This window comes from Pocillopora damicornis, chromosome 11 (assembly GCF_964200805.1).
Source record: "Pocillopora damicornis chromosome 11, jaPocDami1.2, whole genome shotgun sequence".
NCBI lineage: Eukaryota > Metazoa > Cnidaria > Anthozoa > Scleractinia > Pocilloporidae > Pocillopora > Pocillopora damicornis.
In genome coordinates, this window is record NC_142680.1 from 19,282,155 (window position 1) to 19,298,304 (window position 16,150).

Sequence of the window (16,150 nt, forward strand, 5' to 3'; positions counted from 1 at the left end):
AACATCCAGACACACCTCAGCGTTACGTTTATCTCGGAGAAACACAAATTGCCTTAGGCAATTCCTTGTCAGCACTTCAGTTCGATCAGCGCGCTCTTACAGTTTTTACAATTAAAATGAAAGATTTTTCACTTCATTTCAACGTTTCATTGCAGTAACTCGATTAAAAACATTTCATGTCTCAATATGAGTTTATTTGAGATGAAAACAAGTTTACATTCACTCTATAATGAAAAAATAAATAAATTCCCGCAGAATCAAGGTCTCAATATCCCTGACTTCACTGCTTTTTGTTTTTGTTTACACCATAGTCTTGTTAATGTTCGTGTATCCAGCCCCTACACATGATAGCAAGATTTTACTCTCTCCTCCTGCTACACTGTTGTCGTCATCACTCTGTTGTGCTTGTATTTTGAACATCACTCCAAAAAATTCTTTTAGATGCCTTAAAAATTGAATGCTGTAAAAGAGTTGATGATAGTATTGAGAAAATTTAAAAAAATTACTGAGTAGAAGGAAAACAATAACATTTATAATGAACCTGCAACCACCAAGCCGTCTCTCCCCTCCCTCCCCACTCACTTTTCTCCATTTCTCCTTCCTTCCAACACTTTCCTTTCTTCCTGTCTATCTCACCTCTCTTTCATCTCCTTCTATTCTCCATCATCTCCCTTTCTTCCCTCTCTTCCTATTATCCATTCGACCTTTCCTCTCTATCTGAGCTGCACTCGTCTTCATTTCCCATCATCCTCTACACCTCACCTCCATGCCACCCTGTCCCTCTCCTTCTTCCTATCTCCCCTCTCTTCTTTATCTTTTCCTTCCTCATCATCTCCTCTCCTTCTCTCTTTCCCTCTCCATCCCTCTGTCTTCCTCCATTTCCCCTCCCTCCCTCCCTGTCCTCCTCTAAATTTATCTCCCTCCTCCTGCCCCCCTGCTACCTCATTCCCCTCCACTGTGCCCTCCATATACCCCGTATAATGCTTCTATCCTCTCTCCATTCCCCCTCCCTCCCTGTCTCCTCCTTTGTGTCCTCCATCATACTCCCTAACACTGCCTCTTCCCACTTTTCAATCTCTCTGTTTCTCCTCCTTCTCCCTTCTCTCCTTTGTGCAATTGAATGAGAGCCAGACTGATGCCAAGCAGTTAAAAAAATCTTTCCAAATAACACACAACAGATCATAACTCCAGCTAACAGAAAATTGTGTGAATTTATTTACTCTTTTCACTTAGAGACATTATCAACTACTTACGTATATGGAGTCAGTGGACCAGTGAGAATTTTAGAAACATCCCTTTGTCCCAGAATCATGTAAAGGAGAACAACACTCTGATGGCGAGAGTCAACACAGCCTCCCTATCAAAGGAGAAAGAAAAATAATAATGGTGAGTCTTATTTCAGAATATACAGCTATACTTTAATCATTGTTTTAAAAGCTAGTATGAGTGTAAGCCTGATCACCAGCTGCCAAGAGATATTAATGGAGTGCATTTTGATTGAGTGTCATACATCCAAAACTGAAAGCAATCACAGTAGCCAACCAGAACAAAGGAACATATCACGAGCCAATGAAGGATCAAAGTATAAACAAGGAAACTGACCAAAGCAGGAAAAACCTTACCTTGTAAATTTCTTCAAGTAACATTTCAGCTGCCTGTTTGCCAAGATCCTCAGGGACAACTGGCTGACCCTCCCCTACTGGGGTAGATGATGTCTGAACACTTAGCATGGCACCAGTTGTTGATTCTGCAACTAATGAGATCCCAAACCCTGGTGACCTGAAGGAAGACATTTTTAATCATGATTATCATTAATCTGATGACTAATGGTGTACCATGCTTATGACAAAAGAACACATTGCATCTCTGGTATTAAGAGACTCTGAAAAGCTTGCTTATCGTAATATCACCAGCACAACAGAAGTGCACTGACTCAGTAGCATTAGCAAATCTGGGCGCAAGAACTAGCAAGCGTTATAACTTTGCCTTCTTGGACAAGACACCTTACCCTCACAGTTCCTCTCTCTTCTCAGGAGTATGAATGGGTACTGATAACTTCTTAAGTAAATCTAAAAAATGCCAAGGACAATTTACAATGGGCAGTCACCCCTTACAGGGGAGGGGGAGGAGTAGTAAAACTTCTCATAAATTTTGCCACTTTGGATATTAAGAAATATGGTTGTCATCTTCTCATGAGCATAGGACAAAGAAAAAATTCTGAGTCCCCATGAGGAATTGAACCTCAAACCTTCAGATTCCACACTCCCATGCTCTACCACTGAGCCACAGAGACTCTAAGGCCCATTATGAATTTCATATATGACACATATCCTGCACTCTGCTAGGATCAGCAATGTTGATAGCACCACATTTTGTAAAGAGAAGAAGAAACATGGTAAGCTTTATGCTCAGTAAGGAAATATAGAAAGATAACTTTTTGTCTTGCTATGGATATTTACTGCATGAATTGTGGTGAAACATGCTGATTTACTGGTAAAAAAGTAAAAGGTTTGTTGTAAAATGACATACTTTCCAGATTGACCTCCTTTGCAGTGATCTGTATAAATGTAGATATCAGACACAAACTGGTTCAATACACCACGCACTGCGTCAACCACCCTATTACAAATAGCTGGAGAAACTCTCATAGCATACCTGTTTAAGGTTTGGTTAAAGCAAATCAACTTTTTTCCCAAAAAAATAGTGGTCTATGTGTAATGGTCTCTGTAACAGCAAAAATGTTATCACAAAAACTTGAAATATCTGTTATTGAGACAGCAGCAATACTAGTCGTAGAAGTAGTAGGTTGAAGCTAATAACATAAATAACATAAATTATTTAAGAGGACTGTGCCAAGAGCAACTTTTGGTAAACTGACTTAAAAAGTGATAACACATAAAAGAAACTGGCTTTAAATACAAGAGGACTATGAAATAACATGCAGTGTGGAAATGTGAGAAAAGGTGTGCCTGACGAGGAAAAACGCTAAAAAATTTAACAAAAAATACTTACAAGGAGGTATAAAAAAATATAAAGAATGAAATAAATGAGTCCATATGAATTACATGAAAAATAATTAGCAAGCACTTTGATCTTGCAGTCCCTGTAATAAAGTTATAACACTTATACCAAGGGAAAAAGTAAAGGATACGCAAGGCCTCTTATTCTTTTTATCTTGCCAGGATCTGTGAATTGTAATGGCTGCAAGTTTCTCCTCACAGGACAAGAGAATACCACCTCCCCTCCTCCCTCTGGAGGTGCTCCCCTTTTCACAATCTGTGACAAAAAAAGTCAATGAAATGATAATACATGTATTTCATCATTTTCTGAACAGCTATGTACATTAATTGCAACAAATTATAAAAATCGATTAAAGGAAAAGAGTTAAAATCCCACGGGATTGTTTTGGACATCAACTTTGCCCCAATTCAATTGTTTTGGTAAAAAATATGGCCCCTGTAATGTTCAGTAAGAATGATCTATTGCAGTCCTCTTTCCTCTACTAACCAGAAAAAAGCACTTTCACATTACTTTTTAACTCAATATAAATTATTCAAAGACACGTACTTCATCTTTGTCTTTGTATAGCGAATAATTTTTTATCCTAAATTAAGGGGCACTGTATGAGGTATCTAGATGTGCCTCTCCCCTCTGCTCTAATATTTAAATGTACAGAATTAGAATTACTTAGCTATTATGGTGACCTTGTTGATAACATGACTTAAATTACTACTTCATGGAGTAGAGATTTATTTAACCATGTTGAAAGGGGCAGCTGATTCATATTATTTAACTTTCTTTCCAGCTAAGTTCACTAATGGTACAATTAATGCATGACTCAATCTTTTGCATGTGTTAAAATTCTACTTGGAAAATCATTAATAATGATAACAATCATAATAATAATTAAATTCATTAATAATAGCTAACGATACCTTTAAATCTAGGCCTTCATCATCCACCACAAACTTCTTTACCAGAGGGAAAGTAACTGTTTTAATGATGTCAACCTAATAACAGCATTCAGCAATCATCAAATTCTAGGAAAGACACATTTCTCAGAAGTAATCTAATTATGGACCTTTATATGAGCTCATTTTCCATATTGTTTTTTGTCTATGCTATTAGATATGAAACGAGAGTTTTTACAAAACAGAGAAAAACTGGAAAAAAATCAACACAAATCGGAATTACACATTTGATCTTTTTTGTATTTACCTGTAACTCTTTACAACCTAACATTTGCCATACTCTTTGATTCTTTATACATTTGCTTTGATGATGACAAGAAGAATTTGTGTAACAATCAAAGCTTCTTATGTAGGTGATCGTTTCTGTTATTCTCATGATCTTCTTGAATTATACAGCAGTGTACTTTAAGGAGAAGTTAGAAGCTGATCACTCTGAGAGCTTAAAGGGTCAATTCTCCGCAATAAAAAAATATGATATTATTTCTGGCTTACTGTTGGATCATGTCTGTCATTTGTTATTCCTTTCAGAGTAAGTCTGATAGGTTTCTTGCAAAATGGTGCCAGCAGCACCACTGCTTCCAGGTAATAACCAATGGATCTTTGAGGATTACAGTCATGGTCAATGGTTCCTCCAGTTAACAGGCCAGGTTTATAAAACAGCATTGTACCTTTGGAAAAGGAAACAAAATATCCAAACATAAGGGTAATATAGCTTTAATAATTAGGCCCCATTGGGAAGGAAAGGGGAGGGGGGGGGGGGCAAGTGTCCCCTATAGTATTAATGTTTGGCTTAAACATCCCGTATCCTGTTTCTTGCTGTATTTTCTATCCTAAAACTCAAGTTTACATCCTGGAATATCTATTTCAAATATCCCTTTAATTTTTTCTTTAAGTATCCCGTATCCCTACAATCTTTTAGCCAAATATTCCGTATCCCGATAACCCCTAATAGGACCTCTATCATGGACATTACCTGGCCGAGCAGTGCTATCATTCATTAAAAACTTATAAAGAAATAACGAGAATTATCTGACAAATGATCTGAAGTCTTACCTGTTTCATTAATTTCTATTCGTGATCCGTTTGTTACCTTGTCCAGGAGCCGTATAAAACTTGCTTCAAAATCTTTAAAGGGTTACACAGACAGTAAAAATTCTCAAATTAGACAGCAAAACACGAAGCATATTTTATATAATTTTTTTATAGCTGAAGTTAGCGGCTGAAAAGGCTGTGATTTCTATAATCAGTTCAATAATGGACGCACCTTTCAGCCCAGGATCGTCTTCAACAGCTCTTATATTTTTTTATTTTCACTGATTTACCGCTAAGCGTCGCCAAAACAAGTCTTTGTCGGAAAAAATTACAACCTTCGTATGTCAAATCAGCCGCCATGTTGAAAAACGCAGGTGGGTGACCTTTCCACTTGTCATATATGATGTACTCTTACACTCTGGATTTTGCTGCTGGACCAGTAACTTTTTCGTTAAAATGGCGGACGACGATTTGGAAGGGCATTCCAAATTAGCGAATCTTGAGATCTTTTCCGCAGTGATTCACTTGTACATAATTATATACCGAATTAATGTTTTGACGCATTTTATACATCGATCAAAGTCATTTCTTGTGGTAGTGGTTGATAATAGCGGAAACGAAGCAATCGTTCTCTAATTTACTTTTTCACAGCAGAAGTCGCGATGGAGAACTTTCTCGATTTTCTTCTAGGTATGACGATGACCTCGATGAGGTCGAAGAAGAAGACCACTTTGAAGATGTAGATGACTTAGAGGTAAGCTTTCTAGCCATTATTTTCTGAATAAGTTAATTTAGTGGATCTACTATTTTTAACTGAAATTTTTGAATTTTAGAGGCCGGGAACATGTCTTTTTTTAACAAGAAAAATAGTTCAACTGTTTAGATAACACTAGTTAAATCTTCTACCTCGTGTTGTACATCGATAGAGAAGTCAGACCCTGGCGGATTAGCGTGAAGTCTTTTACTATAATTTTGACAACGCACGTGTAATTTCGGTTACATGTGAGTGAAACAACACTTACAAATTATCATAATCAAGTTGGTGGAGATTTTTAGTTTGATATAGTAGCGATACTCTCAGAGAGGATATAAATGATTTTTTGGTAAAATTTCCGTACAGCTCCATACTATTGTAAAACAAATCTGTTTTCCCAGTCGAAATGTATTGTTTTTGTCACTGTTTTCTGTTTCCAAGAACTGAACGCATAATGTAGTATGGGGCTGTGCAGAAATTTTACCTCATCGTGCCCGGAATAATAATGTGTCATGACCAATCACATGTGTGATCAGGATATGTAGGCAAAATTAAATACTAGAGCACAAACTAATCAGTATTTACTGCGTGAATTTGAGATTTCTCACACCTGACTGATGGCTGGCTGCCATGTTTTCTTGGATAGATCAAATTTTATAAAGTAATATTCAGTCTGAAGTTCATGGTTTTCTGAGTTTCACAGTAATCAAGAGTGGTAAAATACTTCTTTGTTGCTATTGTCCTCTCCTGGTGGAGGTTGTATCTAATATCCTATCGTGTTTTTTTTTTCAGCCAACAGAAGACACAGATAATATTGATATTTTACCCACAACAGGTATAGTTTACAATAATTTTTGAACAGTGTTCTATAAAATCTCAGTTAAATAAGGTAATCCATGAGAACAAAACCAAAAACTCCAGAAGTTGTGGCCACTTGGCCTCAAAGAGTTAACCATGTTAATTATAAGACACAGGATGAAGAAATGTTTCTTGCATTTCATTTTATTAAAGTAGGGAAGTTGCATGATCCTTCAAAGTTGCTACTACAACCCTTATAAGTGAACATTTATCAGTGAATATTGAATAATATTTAATAACAGTTTCTGAACATTTTCATGGCTTTAATGTGATTTTAATTCCCTCTTTTTATGTCAATTTGCAGAAGAAAGCCAAGAATCAACAAAAAGAATCACAACACCATATATGACAAAATATGAGAGAGCAAGAGTATTAAGAACTAGAGCTCTACAGATAAGGTACTTGACCCTTTAACTCTCAGAAGTGATTAATATGTAACTTCTCCCTATAATATCCATACATTATTCAGCAAATAGGTCATGAGAATACTCAAACTCATCAGGTACAGGATATTATATTACCTTGATTGAACACCAAATTCTTGTAACCAATTTACAAGGAAATGTGTTGCAGCCAGAGGGGAGAATTAACAATCAGATCTTGGGAGTTAAAGGGTTAGTTAACTCAACAAATAAAGATTGTTAAAGACTTAATGGCAGGGATAGAGATCTTGAGTTATACCTTGGCTACAGACTATTTCAGTCCATTCTGGGAAGACCACAATTTTAGGAACTCAATTTTATCTGTTGTGTTTTTATAACCAGTATGGGTGCCCCTGTTATGGTGGAACTTGAAGGACAGACAGATCCTCTACAGATAGCCATGAAGGAACTCAAGTAAGAATTTTAATGAATTTTTTTTACCCTTTAACTCCCAGAAGTGATTAACATAAAATTTCTCACTACAATATCCATACATTCTTCAGCAAACAAGTAATGAGAATATTCAAACTTATTAGGTAGAAGCTGCTTTTTTTGATCTAGCACCAAGTTCTCATAACTAATTTACAAGGAAAAGTGTCACAGCTACAGGGGAGAATTAACAATCAGATCTTGGGAGTTAAAGGGTTAACAGAGTATTTAAACTAAAACTTACAGCATAAGTAGTTTAACAGCCAGTACCAAGTTGTCTCAGCAATGTAATCCAAAGAGAGTTTTTAATATCTCTACTTAGATCTCTGTTTTGTGACAGTTGATGTGTGCTAAGCCAGAATAAACTACTACATGGAGATCAAGGGTTAATTATCTATAGTGGGCAGCAGAGCCAATAGGATTGCAGCATCTGTGATATAATTCATGCAGATTTATAATAATATTTATTAGACTATATGACAAATGAACCTGGATAAATAATTGCAAAAGTACATCAATCACAGGAGTTGCAAGCCTCTTCATTCATTTTAGATTTTATTTCAGAGCAAGAAAATCCCCATTACTTTTTGGCAATATCTTCCAGACAGAAGCCTAGAAGTCTGGGTAATAGATGAACTCATCATCACAGAATGAAACTGCATTGGTGGTAGTTTTAGTTGTAAGCAGTTGTGTGATGTGCTTCTTAGTTCATTTTATGTCCATGAACAAAAATACTTCATTTTCCTTTTTTTTTAACCCCATCCATTTACATCTGTTGTGGCATGTTACTCAATAATTATACAATGCCTGTACTGAACCCTTAAAGTTTTGAATGTAAAAAAAATTATTGGCATCTAACACTTTTTTTTTCTTTTAACCTTTTAACTCCCAAGATCTGATTGTTAATTCTCCCTTCTGGCTGCTACATGTTTCCTTGTAAATTAGTCATAAGAATTTGGAGTAAGATTGAGATAACAACTTCTACCTGATAAGTTTGAATATTCTCATTACCTGCTTGCTGGATAATGTATGGATATTTTAGGGAGAAGGTACATGTTAATCACTTCTGGGAGTTGAAGGGTCAACAAAATATTTTCCTTAAACTACATTTAATAAAAGGAAGGTTACAATAAACCATTAATCATATCTTGATAACCAAATAAAGAACTATTGTTGTTATTGTATTGTGCAACATTTGTCATAATTCCAAATATAGGAAGTTAGAATTGGATACTTTTTTGTTTCAATAAACCATATTTAAGAAAGTTAATTTTCTATCAAAAAAAAAAATGATGAACAGTCTCTTAGTCAAGGGCAGGTAACCTCTCTTCCCTTTCTCCTTTCTCCTCCCTCCCCCCCCCCTTCCCCCCCTCCCCCCCCAACAGCAAATTATTGAATTTTCCTTTTCCACTTGTACTCTGTGACATGGCCCTATTAATTTTTGCTGCAATTTTTATTTTTATTTTAAATAGACTCTTCAGGAAGCTCTGCCTGTAACCTCTGTGTGCCCAACTTTGCCCAAAGTGGACCTCAACTTCTCCTTTAAAGAGGACATCATTCCATCAGGTTTTTACCAAGTGGAAGTGAAAGGAAAGAAGTGGTGCCACTTTATTTTTGCTACAGAACAACAGCTGAGTCAGTTAGCTGCAACAAAAACATGGTACATAGACAGAAATGACAAGATAGTCAAGGAACCCTTTCACCAACATGTCTGCCGAGTCTGCAAAACAAGTGCAATTAGTGTTTGTCTTAATGTCCTCAAAGAAAAAGAGAGATTACAAGAAGGTTAGTATACATATAACTCCCTCTAAATGCTCAGTCCCACATTTTTTCAATGTAAATAATGGTTAGAGCACTCTTCAATTGAAATTTTTAATATCAAGGCCAAAGTTACCTTGACAGCCAATCAGAACAAAGCAAAATATGCTCATTTAATACCCAATTTGAGTGAATTATTGATTCTTTTTCTATCAGATTTTGAGAGAGATCATCCATCTTCTACCATGTGAATGGCTTCATGTGCAATTTGTTACAGCAGATTTTGATGAGGCATTATTGTGGGGAGCACTTTCGTCTGTTGTCCTACATGCAAAGCTACAGGGATGTCCTCTTAGTTAATGTGGAAAAAGGTAAACTCTGAATGTAAAGAACTAAACACCTGTTTATTAGTGTCTTTTGTTTTTGCCCTTTGGGATTTTTGTATGTTAGTTTGTCTTGCGTGCGGAATATATTTTAGCATGTTAGTCGAGTAATTTATTGTAGTATATTTGTTAGTATCTAAAGGACGTGTAAGCCTTTTTGGGTCAGTTTTTTCGCTTGCCATTTCCAAGCAGTCATTTTTCACCCTACAGCAGCCAGATTTCATGTTACAGTTCGTTGCCGCTCCAGTGCAGTTTTTTCCCAGCTCCTGGAGTGTTTAGTCCATTGTTGGAAGTTATAATGAATTTTTCAAGTCAAGTTGAATGGACTTGTATGATGGTCTGAGCTCTTTGCACCAACAGAATTACAGCATAAGGCCATCAAGCTCTTTGACCAACCCTCTCATTTCTTATCAGCCACCCTGACATGATCTTACTCTTTCACTCTTACATGTCCCCTTCCCAATTGTCTGGGACAAGTTTGTCATGTAAAGGACTGTTTTTTTGAGAAAGCAATTGATGGTTTTCTCCTCTGGTTGTGAAAACATGAATTGCTGACTGTCTTTTTCATAACAACTCTCACCTGGACAATTAGACTATATGAGCAATATGCAATTTGCTAACAACGGCATCCAAATGAACACTACGATTGGCCAACCTCAGGGGCAAGTTCATGCATGGTTTATCTTTGTAATAGGGCAAGATGCTTAGTCCAAACAAACTTCCCATTTGTTTATTTTTCAAGTGGAATGTTTACAAACCTTTTTTAGTTAGAGATAGTAGTCATGCTCTCCATCAATGAAAAGACTAAAATTTTTTGGCTCATATTTTTGTCAGATGTAAGAACTTGGTCTGCAAGCACTGTGCATTGAGGATAATGGTATGCACAAATACATTAGAAAACTGCTTGCATTACCCTTACTGCCCAGCAACGAGATTTTTACTCAGTTCTAGAGACTTAAAGTACAGGCAACCACAGCAACACTTCAGGAACTAATTAAATACATTGAGGATACATGGATCACTAACCTTTTACCCCATTGGGGATTGGTCTGTTTATTGTCAGCCAATAAGAACAATGAATGACATTGAAAGCTGGCTGAAGCTTCTCAGTGGTGAAACTGGTAGGAGCAGCCAAGTTCCTTTTTACACTCTAGTTCAGTCACTGCATCAAGTGGCCCAACTTTCTGTTCAAAACGTGCAGTTGGTAAGGAACAAAAAGTTGATCGGGATTCAACAGCAAGATTGCCATCACTTGCAGTCACAGATCAGTCAGTATTCGACTGAGTACATATTGGAAAAGAAAAATAACAACAACAAAACTTCTTAAGGTCTGTTCCAAGCTGTATGGGCCATCTCAAACTGATTCCTGACTTTCATATATCACGAGATTTTATTCATTCAGTAATAAGCTTGTATTTATTTTGAATACTGATATACCAGCAGAAGCTTGGAACCTATCAGTAATTTGTAGAACTTTACGTGCGATGATTTTTTTGAAAAATTTCCTTTGTCATAATCAAAATGTCTTATTTTTTGCATTCAGTTTTGTATTTTGTGAAAAAGTAATTTTGGGAAATGTGCATAACAGTTGTGTATTAGAAATATTATCATTAAACACATGCTGGGGCTAGTAGTAATGGTAGATGTGTCAAAATCTTTTACAGCAGTGATGAGTTTCTTTAACTTTTCAAGAAAAAAATTTCACTAAGCATAAACATTTGATATATTACAGTCTAATATTAATTATTGATCATTAATAGTACAGTCGGGGTGAAGAGAATTGTTAATATTTTAATATTTATTATTTCTACAGTGTTGTAAAACATATTGTAACATGTACTACCCCTGTTAATGTTGTGAGCACTGGTTGTGATGAGTATCATAATTCCAGGTTGTAAGTGTTTCTTCATTGTTGCAAGAAGTATTAGTGTCATATTGTATTGCCTAATTCCCGTATGGCAGCAGTGTAATATGGAAAGAGGGAAATTCTCTTACCTAAGATAGCCACAGATTATCCAAACAAATCACTCCCGTGTTTGGCTCGTTACACTGTGTTGTCTCTACCCTGACACGTGTTACACAACAAGCCTAAATATTTGCTGCAGGGAACATCCAAGAATGTGTCTTTGTTTCTACCTTGCGAGGCCAGCGCACTTGACGAGCGCAAAATACGCAGGCGAAGAATAGCACCCCCGGTTCTCCCTCGTGTGTGCCACTGTCAAGCTGGTGTCACTCACACGACAGGTTCCCAGGGTTCTACCTCCCCCATGGAGAGAGGAGCTTGGCAACGAGGTTGTCGCTTGTGCGCAATCCAGCGCGTGCTACGTAGAGTAGTTTGTTCCTGCATTAGTCATTTTTCTAAAGGGCGAGTATGATTATACTTTTTTTCTTTTCGGAAAGCATATTAGCCTTCTTAGCCTCGCTTTTAAGAGAAGATTTTATTGATTTTAAACATTTTATCGAGGCCAGAAATTGAAAATTAAAGAATAACAGCAGGGCCCGTCTGTTACATTGAAAGCGAGACGTTATCTTTCAACACTGATTTTATCACAGGATAACAGGTAGAAACTAAAAAAATAGTTAAAACAAACATCACGCTACATTTCTCGAGAACAATGAACTCTTCAGCGCCCAGGCATTTGGCATATTAAGGGTTTAAAATTTTCATGAGGTGTGAAAAACAAGCCATAACACCTCAACCAGTCTCCGGATAAACATCACGCTACGTTTCTCGAGAACAATGAACTCTTCAGTGCATAGGCATTTAGTACCTTAAGGGTTTAAAATTTTCATGAGGTGTGAAAAACAAGTCGTAACACGTCAATCAGTCTCCGGATAAATTTCAAGTTGCAGTCTTGCAGTTCGTCCACTGATCAACAAGATAATCAGTTTGTGCGTCTACCATCATTATATTTCTCGCTCTAACTTGAAGGTGGGTAAATAACATTTTTTTTAAACTATAAACGAAATAAAACAATAACAGACAATATCGATGAAGGTCTAAGAAACTCCAAACTCTGTTATGCGCAATAATTTGTTTCTCCATGCTTCTTGTTCATGCCATGCAAGATCGTAATCCCATTCATTTAGGATATCTTTTAGGAATTCGCAACAGAAAATATTGAGTTTTTGGCAACTTGAAAGAGTTTTGAAATTTCATAAACATGTGAATCAAAATACCGTGAAAGTATCATATCAGACGTGAAATTAAATCAAACTGTTTGCTAGCAAAGAAAACTGTGTCAATGAAGCGGAGGTGAGGTTTGGAAAAAATAAGTTTTGACGCTATACCAAGCTTATTGAAGTGAATTTTCTGAAGGACTTTAAGTTCTAAGATGCACATTCATCCTATAGCGTCACAGTCTTCGATTCTCGGCTTTTACATTTTAATGAGATACAACATTTGAATCTCGAGAAGGAAATATTTTAGTTTTAATTACAAAGTGCTGGGACTTGGCATTCAAATACATACACACGTTCATATTAACTCCCAACTTGGGCTTTTCGGTTACAGTGTCTAACTACAACTTTTAAAATACATATAAGTTAAAAAGGAGAAGGAAAAATAGGTAAATAAGACATTTTATAACTAGAATCAATTACAAAAGACCTAGGAATATAATTCAAAAATGAAGTTATACTCGACACAAATGTTCACCGCTTAATAGCTTCTGCGCTAAACGACGCCTGAAGGTATTTACATTGTCCGCAGCTTTCAAATCATTAGAGAAACAGTTCCAAAGTTTGCATCCACGACATGTGAATGAACGTGGACGACAACGAGGGATAATAAAAGATTGCATGATCGCGTAGTCCCGGTGTGAATATGAGAACGAGGTACAAATATATTGGCCAGATATTTTGGGACTAGATCATTAAGACATTTAAATACCATTACAGCATCGTTAAGAAGGAGTCTATCCTTACCAGTAAGCCAGTTAAGGGATCTTATGCTTTCTAAGAAGTGATCATATTTCCTAAGACCTAACACGATGCGCGCAGCAAAATTCTGTACTAATTGGAGTTTCTTTACATTGCCTTCAGAAGTGTTAGGCCATACAGTTGAGCAATAGAACAGTTTACTAAAAACGAGAGCGTTCATCAACAATATAAGAGACTTTCTGTCTAGAAGGACAAATAGACAAAAGAAGGCAGATTCAAAGCGTACATCTTTATCCTAATATAAAGTAGAGGTGAGTCTTCAATTTGTCTCAAGATAGTTTAGTCAACTTAATTTAGACAACTCAAAACACATGTCTGTTCTAGGTGTAAGATTGAAGAAAGTAATTGTCATTTCTGTCAAGACTAAGTCAGGGAACTTTGAAGAGCATTGTGTAGGGTTGTCATGTTTATTTCAAAACGGAAGTTGAACGATACTAAGTGTATTGTCCAGATTAAAAGGGAAATTTCCCTTGCTAAGGTGTGTTTCACCCGTAAACATCAAGCCACATTTCTGGAGAATAATTAACTCTTCATTGCAGAGGCATTTTGCATATTAAGGGTTTAAATTTTCCGAGTGGTATGAATAACAAGTCATAACACCCCAACACGTCTCCGGATAAATTTTGAGTTGCAGTCTTGCAGTTCGTCCAATAATCATTGAGGTAATCACTTTGTGCATCTGCAATCATGATATTTCTCGCTCTTGTCAGACTTGGCGCAACAGTTAATTTCTGATCACTGCTGTCGCTAACAAGATTTGACGTTTGGCATTTGACGTTTGACAGTCATCACCTTAGGAAAAGAGAATGTAAAAGTTTTAAGTCGCTTTTAGCATAAATGAAATTGCAACCTTTTGTAGCCTTCAATTTCCTGTCATCATCAAATGCGCAATAATTTGTTTCTTCGCACCTCTTATTCATGCCATGCAAGCTCGTAATCCCATTCATTTATGATATCTTGTAGGAAGCTACAACAGAAATTATTATGTCTTTGGCAAGTTGAAAGAGTTTTGAAATTTCATAAACATGTAAAAATCAAAACACCGTGAAAGTATCACATCAGACGTGAAATGAATTCAAACTGTTTGCTGGGAAAGAAAACTCTGTATCAATAAAGTGGAGTTGGGAATTGAAAAAACTACGTTTTGACGCTATACCAAGCTTATTGAAGTGAATTATTTGAAGGACTTTAAGTTCTAAAATGCACATTCCTCTTATGGCGTCACAGTCTTTGATTTCTCGGTTTCCGCATTTTGATGATCATGAGTTACCACATTTGAGCCTCGAAAGGGAAATATTTAAGTTTTTATTACAATTGGGGGGACTTAGCATCCAAACGGAAAATAGATTCAAAGCGTACATCTTTATTCTAATGTAAAGTAGAGATCAGGTTTTACTGTTTCAAGTTAACTTAATTTAAACTACTCAAAAAGGACACCTGCTCAAGATGTAAGAATGAAGATTATAATTGTTATTTCTGTCAAGACTAAGTCAGGGAATTTTGAAGAGCATTGTTCAGGGTAGCTATGCTGAGTGTATTGTCCAGATTAAAAGGGAAATTTTCCTTGCTAAGTTGTGTTTGACCTATAAAGCATCACGCCACATTTCTCGAGAACAATGAACTCTTTACTGCATAGTCGTTTAACATATTAGAATTTAAAATTTCCTTGTGGTAAGAATAACAAGTCATAACACCTCAACCAGTCTCCGGATAAATTTCGAGTTGCAGTCTTGCAATTCGTCCAATAATCAATAAGATTATCAGTTTGTGCGTCTGCCATCATGATATTTCTCGCTCTAACTTGAATTTCAAGGTAGGTAAGTAACAGTTTTTTTCAACTGTTAACGAAATAAAACAACAACAGACAATATCGATGAAGGTCTAAGAAACTCCAAACTTTGTTAGACTTGGCACAACACTCGATTTCTGATCACTGCTGTTAGTAACAGAATTTGACGTTTGGCAGTCATCATCTCACACACAGAGAATGTAAAAGCTTTAAGCCGCTTAAATAAATTGCATAAATTAAAATGCAATCTTTTGTACCTTTCAATTTCCTGCTATGATCAAATGCGCAGTAATTTGCTTCTTTGTGCTTCTTGTTCATGCCATGTAAGTTCGTAATCCCATTCATTTTTGGATATCTTGTTGGAAGCTACAACAGAAAATATTAAGTCTTTGGCAACTTGAAAGAGTTTTATAAACATGTAAATCAAAATACCGTGAAAGTATCATATCAGTTTTATATATTAGTTCAAACTATTTACTGGCAAAGAAGACTCTGTGTTAACAAACTGGAGTTGAGGTTTGAAAAAAATAGGTTTTGACGCTATACTAATCTTACTCAAGTGAAGTTTTTGAAGGACTTTAAGTTCTAAGGTGCACATTCCTCCTATGTCGTCAGTCTTCGATTTCTCGGTGTTTGCATTTTAATGAGATACAACATTTGAACCCCGAGAGTGAAATATTTTAGTTTTAATTACAAAGTGCTTGGACTTGGCGTCCAAACAGAAAGCAGATTCAAAGCACACATCTTTATTATAATATAAAGTAGAGATGAGTTTTCAGTTTGTCTCAAGTTAATTTAGTTGTGTAGCCAAT

The 16,150-nt window shown here is 36.2% G+C and overlaps 1 protein-coding gene, 1 long non-coding RNA gene and 2 pseudogenes across 5 annotated transcripts in view; 3 read left to right on the forward strand and 1 right to left on the reverse strand.

Annotated features, from left to right (window-relative positions):
* Positions 1–172: 172 nt before the first annotated feature.
* Positions 173–5,378, reverse strand: LOC149038009 (RNA 3'-terminal phosphate cyclase-like protein; annotated as a pseudogene). The gene is made up of 9 exons (XR_016180872.1): positions 5,236–5,378; positions 5,025–5,096; positions 4,464–4,639; positions 3,936–4,010; positions 3,152–3,276; positions 2,530–2,655; positions 1,623–1,779; positions 1,254–1,357; positions 173–460 (listed from the first exon to the last, which is right to left on the reverse strand). The product of XR_016180872.1 is annotated as an RNA 3'-terminal phosphate cyclase-like protein (transcript).
* Positions 5,379–5,438: 60 nt separating this feature from the next.
* LOC149038010 (DNA-directed RNA polymerases I, II, and III subunit RPABC2-like) lies at positions 5,439–9,018 on the forward strand. 2 transcript variants are annotated; one of them, XM_089186728.1, is made up of 7 exons: positions 5,439–5,482; positions 5,694–5,757; positions 6,550–6,592; positions 6,920–7,013; positions 7,380–7,451; positions 7,845–7,851; positions 8,037–8,248. In XM_089186728.1, the coding sequence occupies exons 1-7, from the start codon at positions 5,460–5,462 to the stop codon at positions 8,118–8,120; spliced, it is 387 nt and encodes a 128-aa protein (XP_089042854.1). In that variant the 5' UTR covers positions 5,439–5,459; the 3' UTR covers positions 8,121–8,248. The 2 variants fall into 2 exon arrangements, with proteins under 2 accessions (XP_089042854.1, XP_089042853.1); XM_089186727.1 differs by lacking the exon at positions 7,845–7,851 and having other exon boundaries at positions 8,031–9,018.
* On the forward strand, positions 9,018–11,497 carry LOC149038011 (uncharacterized). The gene is made up of 3 exons (XR_016180885.1): positions 9,018–9,251; positions 9,441–9,595; positions 10,442–11,497. It is a non-coding gene; the product is annotated as an uncharacterized LOC149038011 (long non-coding RNA).
* Positions 11,498–12,416: 919 nt separating this feature from the next.
* The window catches only part of LOC149038012 (uncharacterized), a 49,030-nt pseudogene continuing 45,296 nt past the window's right edge, over positions 12,417–16,150 (forward strand). The window contains exon 1 of the transcript XR_016180889.1: positions 12,417–12,539. The product of XR_016180889.1 is annotated as an uncharacterized LOC149038012 (transcript). The remainder of the gene's footprint in view (positions 12,540–16,150) is intronic.